The sequence below is a fragment of the Emys orbicularis genome, chromosome 2, assembly GCF_028017835.1.
Source record: "Emys orbicularis isolate rEmyOrb1 chromosome 2, rEmyOrb1.hap1, whole genome shotgun sequence".
Taxonomy (NCBI): domain Eukaryota; kingdom Metazoa; phylum Chordata; order Testudines; family Emydidae; genus Emys; species Emys orbicularis.
In genome coordinates, this window is record NC_088684.1 from 105,776,374 (window position 1) to 105,783,590 (window position 7,217).

A 7,217-nucleotide genomic window follows, 5' to 3' on the forward strand; every position below is an offset into this window, starting at 1 on the left:
CTCATCCCATGGTGCTTTTACAAGGAGAATGAACAAAACACTAGAAGATGAATTGTAGGGAACAGCCCTGTCTTGGCAGGAGGATGGACCAAATGATCCAACAGGCCTTTTTTATCATGAATCATAGAATATCAGGGTTGGAAGAGACCTCAGGAGGTCATCTAGTCCAACCCCCTGCTCAAAGCAGGGCCACCTCTTATCATTACCATGAACTCTTATTATCTATATACACCTTTAGAGTAATCATAAATTTTAGTGCCTATACCCAGTCATATTTTGTTTCCAAGTACTGAGCTTGCTCCAGTTGGTCATAAAGTGACATCAGCAGTAAGGTTACTATGAAAGAATTACTATGCTTAACAACAACAACAACAACAACGAGAGAGAAAATGAATTACTAGCTGCTGTCTGACATGATTAACACAAGAGTACCTTTAAAAACTGAATCTTGCTTTGTGCATTAATCACTCATATGCATCAGAACTGTATTCACCCAAAGAAACACTTTCTTGGCATTACACTGTACATATTACAATATCATGGATGCCATAACCTTTTCATTGTGTGAGGTATCCTCTTAAGACCATACTATTTTAGTATCATGGTAGTTGCTTTATAGAGAACAGTATATGGGTCTTTTCATCTCTAACTTGTATTTCAGTGGAACTATTGGCATAGCAAGGGACTATTCACTGCAAGTGAGGGTGGAAGAATCAGAACCTTAAGGTTTTGCAAGGTCAAGCCTGTAGTATTTACCCAGTGCGGGTGGCTATATCAAATAATTTGAACTTTTATTTATAGGCCACACTAACTTGAGAACTGTGACAGCATTCTGAAGTCTGGCTCTGCGCTTTGGACTCAATTGAAGCAATTTAAAACAATGCAGGGACTTTCAAGATCAGAACACCGAGAGTGACACAAAGCTAGAATCCATTAGAGAAATTGTTATAATATGTAAACACTCAAAAGAACAATAGCATGAAAGGACACCATTAGTTTGAAACAAATATAGTAAAAAAAAAAAAAAAAAAAAAAAAAGTGTTTCGTTTCCCATTTTACAAATGACTCTCTGAGATGTTTAAAAATTTTAAACTTCTTTCAATTTAAAAATTTGGGTTTTTTTTTCTTTATTTATTCTATTTACATACCTTGTAGCTTGAGCACTTAAAATAGACTAAAAATTAAGGATTCTCATTTTTTCTCGGTATTACAGGCCTCCTCTTAATAAAGCAATTGCACGGCATCTCTCTGTTAATGATAGTACTTACATGTAATAGCGAAGTATTTATGTATATTTAACTATTGTCACAGGTATTTTCACATATTTGAAAAAAAAATATTGTCTGCTTTGGCTTTTCACTTCTCATTTCCTCCCCATCGCTCACAGTTCTGTTTCCTTTGTTTCCCTTGCACATTAGTTTCTTTCTTTCCCCATTCTCCACCACCACATGAGCCTCTTCTTCCACATGCTTTCCCCCCCTTCTCTCCATTCCTCTCTAAGTACAATTCCAATCCCACAGGCAGTTCTGATACTACAGATGACTTCCCTACATCTCATTGCTAACTCTGGTCCCAGAGAACAACCCGTTTCCTCTACTCATATGCAGCAGCAGACTTGCAGATGTTTTTATTCGAGTCCAGGCTGCTCTTTAAAGTTAAGATCCTGGGGATCTTTACAAGCAACTGGAAACAGGTAGGAGGAGCTAGCACATGATCTGTCAGCTCTCCGCAGACCACCAGCATTGCTACATTAGTCAAACTGTTCTCAGAATAGTTTCCAATATTCTTATTGTTATCTCCTAATCAATTTCACTTTTAGATTCTTGTACATTCCTAATGCTGCAGTGGCCAAGTTAAAAACAAATATTCCTCTGCAGTTTTGTAACATTTATTTCTACATACACACATCAGACAGGTCTATTGGTTGATAAACACAAAGCCTAGATTTCAGAGCAGAATTTGCTTTTAAATGTTATTTTTAAAACCTCATATGCAAAGATGTAATTGTTTTGAAATGAGGACCTTCTTTCAATGTTTCTTGTTAGGCTGCTTTTTAAAGAGTGGATCTTTAAATTTTGAGCTCCGATCCTGCAAGGAGCTCCATGGGTAGACCCCCACAGAAGTCAATGAGGGCACGCAGTCTGCCTGAGCAGAGCTGTACTGACTTCAATGGAGGCCTACCTGCCTGGAGCAACTTGTAGGGTAGTGATGAGGGTGCAGAAAGAAAGGAAGAGATTTTTCTGAACTACTTTAGGTATGTGCTTGTCATTAGCATCCACTGTTAGCTTAAGAGTTTGACGTTTTGAAATGCGGCTTATTAACATTGATAACTATGTCAGGAAGACAAGAGATAAAAAAATTTGGTACATGAGCTCTAAGTTGATGCACATGAACTCACTTGCACCAAGATTGAATTTTGCTTCACATCTTTAAAGAGTGGGTCCCACCAAATATTACATCCTCAGAGACCTCACTTCTCAAGCTTTGGCATTCCTCGGCCCGTGCCGCTTCCGGCAGCTCCCATTGGCCTGGAGCAGCGAACCGCGGCCAGTGGGAGCCGCGATCGGCCGGACCTGCGGATGCAGCAGGTAAACAAACTGCGTCCCAAGTTTGGGAAACACTGAATTAGAGAGAAAAAGAATAAACACATTAAGAGAATAAAAAATAATTGCCAACTTACCAAAAGAGTATTCTCAAAATATTTGCTACTAATAATACTAGACACACATAGGTTGAAAAGCCCTCTGCATTCTGTGTCCTTTTGATGTCTCTGTACTGGGGGATGTATGGCACCACACCTCCAAATACCATTGCACCAGCTGCACCCCAGGAAACCAGCTGGTGCATTGGAACCACCAGCCACTCCAAGCCATCTGCCTCCATGCCAGGCAGAACAAAGCTAGTGCAGCACCAGGGCAACCACTGACAAGGAATTCCCTTTCACTGTTTCTTCAGACTTAGTTGATTTTAGTCATACACAGTCCTGCCGGTGCAATGTATTGCCATGCTTCCCTCATCCCTTGCACAGCCGTAACCTAAAGAAAAAAAAGGAAGTGGGAGGGAAATGTAAATATATCATCTGACAACAGGAATACAAGCCCCACATGCCTATGATCAGGTCAGAGCCACAGCTTCCAGTGTCACAAGTTAGCCCGGGATAACCAAAGTGGTCAAACATATGGAGTTGTATGGTCCATGACTAGAACTCCCAGGTGCTACACTAATACAAATAAATAAATACAACACAGCTTGTGTCCAACCTCATCTGATTTCCAATATTAATATAAAGCATTTCCTGCTGTTTACTTCATTGTTTGTATAAAATTAGTGCCAGTGGCGTAGCTATAATAGTACAAATGGTGCACTTGCACAAGGGGCCATGAGGCTATTCGGAACCAAACACATGGGCCACCAGGGGAGGGCAATCAGGGAAGTGGGGGACAGAGGGGGGTAAAAGAACCTGGGGGGGAATTGGATCCGGGCTGGGGGAGTTGAGGGCAAGACTGAAGGAGGAGGATTGGGGAGAGCTGGGAGCACTGGATCAGAACTGGTGGAGAGTGAGAGGAGACTGTGGGTCTGTAGGGGGAGCATGAGGCAGCTGGAGGGAAGCTAAGCAAGAGGTGGGGGTGGGAGGGCTGGATTAGGGCTATGGGAACAGGAGAGGTAGAGGGGGCTGGGAGTAGGGCTGTGGGAGAGTTAAAGCAGAGTGTATTTTGGAATCAGGATGAGGGGGGTTCCCCGAATTATTCTTGCACTAGGGCGCTCTGGGGCCTTGTTAAACCAGTGTGTAATGCTTATGAAAGAGACTGACTTGACAGCCCTGGTTGGAGACGGATATCCTTTAACAACAAAATAGGTAGAGCACAAACAGTAGCAGGACAAGTTTTTCTACATGGCTTTGTCAGTGTGCCTCAATATTGATCTGGAAGGACCAACTCTAGCAGTGAGAAAGTTCAGTCTCTGTGGTTCATTCAGTGCCTATCACGTAGCACAATGGTTCTCAACCAGGGGTACGTGTACCCCAGGGGGTACAGAGGTCTTCCAAGGGGTATATCAACTCATCTAGATATTTGCCTAGTTTTAAAACAGACTACATAAAAAGCACTGGCAAAGTTAGTACAAACTAAACATTTCATACAGACAAAATGAGAAAGTGAGCAATTTTTCAGCAATAGTGTGCTGTAACACTTTTGTATGTTTATGTCTGATTTTGTAAGCAAGAAGTTTTTAATGGAGGTGAAATTTGGGGGTACACTGAACAAATCCAACTCTTGAAAGGGGTACAATAGTCTGGAAAGGTTGAGAACCACAGGTGTAGCAGTTTGAATGATATGAACACTCCTCCTTTGGGAGCTGGATCAAAGGCATTTCACATAGACCACAAGGCTGGAATCTATAGTTTTTGTGGTCTGGACCTCCACATTAAAGACGAGGGTCCCTGTGATCTATTCTATTTTGTACACATATTGTGCAACCTTCAGGCTTGGGGCAAGCTGCCAACACAACTCTCACTTTGGGTAAAGCCTGGGAACTGGGGGCAGGACAGAGAGGCCAGAAAGAACTTGGAAACAAATACATATCTCCATCACCCTACTAATGATTAGATTTGGAGAAGTGAAGATAGAAAAGAAGTCAAACAAAGCAAGGGAAAATAATTACTCTTAGGAACCAAAACAATGACAAATATTGCCAAGAAGCTATGATGCCACTTCTCCTTAGGAGCAGGAGCGACAAACCCCCAATTCCTTTTGTATAGTGGGAGGTACTTTTCAACCTAACACATACACGCCAACACACCTACGGCTGAGACTCTGCTCCCCTCAGACTGGTCCTCCTCTCCTCTGGTCCCCCTTTTCACATTTTTAAGCCTTCGTTGTTTAGCAGAGAGCAGAAACTAAAGCCCCACGCTGCTCCCCACCCCCCCCTCCGTTCAAGAGAGGACACAGCAACACTTGTATGTATATCAACAACAGCCACTCAATCTATGGTGCATTTACAAACACCTCCTTCCCTCCCCCCCAGATCCCCTCCCTTCCCGGGGAAGAGACTTCGGCTCTGGAGACAGCGACTGCTGGGTCTGCAAGACTGCCCTAACTCCAGAGAGCTCCTCCGCCCCCAGAGGAGGGCAAGGCAGGCAGCATGGCTAGGGGGCTGCTCCTTTAAACCCCGTCCCGGACTGGAGTCTTTTGGAACCGGCCCCCTGCGAGTCCCCACCCCCTGTTTCGTCTTACCTTGGGTCTGTCCCGCTCTAGAGCACTAGTGACGCGTCTGGGGGTGGTCACCAGAGCCGGGCCCCTGTGGTCCCTCCAGAGCCACACATCTCTGGGTGCTGCTGCTCCCGCAACGCCTGCCACTGCTGCCAAGCCTGCCCCCTCCGCGCCTGCAGCTCCTGCCTCCCGGGCGGCTGGGGTGACATTAACCAGCAGCAGGGGCAGGACCTCAGGGCTGCCTCTGTGACGTCACAATGACCAGCAGCGCCTCCGTCAATGAAGGGACAGGCCCACCCTCTGACTCAGCGTCTGTTTCCTCTGGGTCCTAGAGGGCACCGGATCCCTTCACACAGCGAGGTGGTGTCCCATGAGATGCGTGGGGTGCCGGCCACAGCCGGGGGGAACCGACTTAGCGCAGCTCTGCGGGAACAGGGCGCACACTGCCTGTGCCAGTCTCTTTATGTACAGGGCTGTGCGGGGCCCATACAGAACGAATGGGGTAGGAGAGTACAAACTGTTGAGTGAGATTTGCAATGGCTCCTTGTAACACACCCAGCAACATCTGCTGCCATCATAACAAGGAGCCGCTTTAGAAAGTGCATCTAAAGGAACCAGATTAATACAAATAATTACTTGCTATTTACGCGGTAGTGCTTTATCCTTGAAGAACAAAATTATTCTTTAAACTGGCATTGTGCTTGGTCTGTTCAAGACAAAATACAGACAGTCCCTGCCCCCAAAAGTTTACAGTCAAAGGCCCCAATAATTATCATTATTTCCACTGCAGTAGTGCCTAGTCACAGACCTGAACCCCACTGTGGTAGATACTGTACAAACACAGAACAAAAAGACAACTTATTCCATCTAGGCTAGGGCTGGCAAGCGATTAAAAAAATCATGATTAATCGCACGATCAAAAAAATTAGTTGTAATCGCATGATTAATCACACTGTTAATAATAGAATACCATTTATTTAAATACTCTGGATGTTTTCTACATTTTCAAATATTGATTTCAATTACAACACAATACAAAATGTACAGTGCTCACTTTATTTTAATTAGAAATATTTGCACTGTAAAAACAAAATAGTATTTTTCAATTAACCTAATACAAGTACTGTAGTGCAATGTCTTTATCATGAAAGTTGAACTTACAAATGTAGAATTATGTACAAAAAATAACTGCACTCAAAAATAAAACAATGTAAAACTTTAGAGCCTACAAGTCCACTCAGTCCTACTTTTTGTTCAGCCAATTGCTCAGACAAATAAGCTTGTTTACATTTGCAAGAGATAATGCTGCCTGCTTCTTATTTACAGTGTCACCTGAAAGTGAGAACAGGTGTTCACATGGCACTGTTGTAGCCGGTGTCACAAGATATTTATGTACCAGATGCGCTAGAGATTCATATGTCCCTTCATGCTTCAACCACCATTCCAGAGGACAGGCATCCATGCTGATGACGGGTTCTGCTCGATAACGATCCAAAGCAGTGCGGACTAACGCATGTTCATTTTCATCATCTGAATCAGATACCACCAACAGAAAGTTGATTTTCTTTTTTTAGTGGTGGTGGTTCGGGTTCTGTAGTTTCCACATCAGAGTGTTGCTCTTCTAAGACTTCTGAAAGCATGCTCCACACCTCGATCCCTCTCAGATTTTGGAAGGCACTTCAGATTTTTAAATCTTGGGTCGAGTGCTGTAGCTACCTTTAGAAATCTCTCATTGATACCTTCTTTGTGTTTTGTCAAATTTGCATTGAAAGTGTTCTTAAAATGAACAACTTGCTGGGTCATCATCCGAGACTGCTATAACATGAAATATATGGCAGAATGCGGGTAAAACAGAGCAGGAGAAATACAATTCTCCCCCAAGAAGTTCAGTCACAAATTTAATTAACACATTTTTTTAATGAGTGTCATCAGCATGGAAGCATGTCCTCTGGAATGGTGGCTGAAGCATGAAGGGGCATATGAATGTTTAGCCTATTTGGCACATAAATA

The 7,217-nt window shown here is 43.4% G+C and overlaps 1 protein-coding gene across 2 annotated transcripts in view; it reads right to left on the bottom strand.

Annotated features, from left to right (window-relative positions):
- Positions 1-2,888, bottom strand: part of SLC66A2 (solute carrier family 66 member 2) — a 93,780-nt gene extending 90,892 nt beyond the window's left edge. For both annotated transcript variants that reach the window (XM_065399642.1, XM_065399641.1), the window contains exon 1: positions 2,681-2,888. In XM_065399642.1, the coding sequence (XP_065255714.1) occupies positions 2,681-2,883 (203 nt within the window). In that variant the 5' untranslated portion in view covers positions 2,884-2,888. The remainder of the gene's footprint in view (positions 1-2,680) is intronic.
- Positions 2,889-7,217: the final 4,329 nt, after the last annotated feature.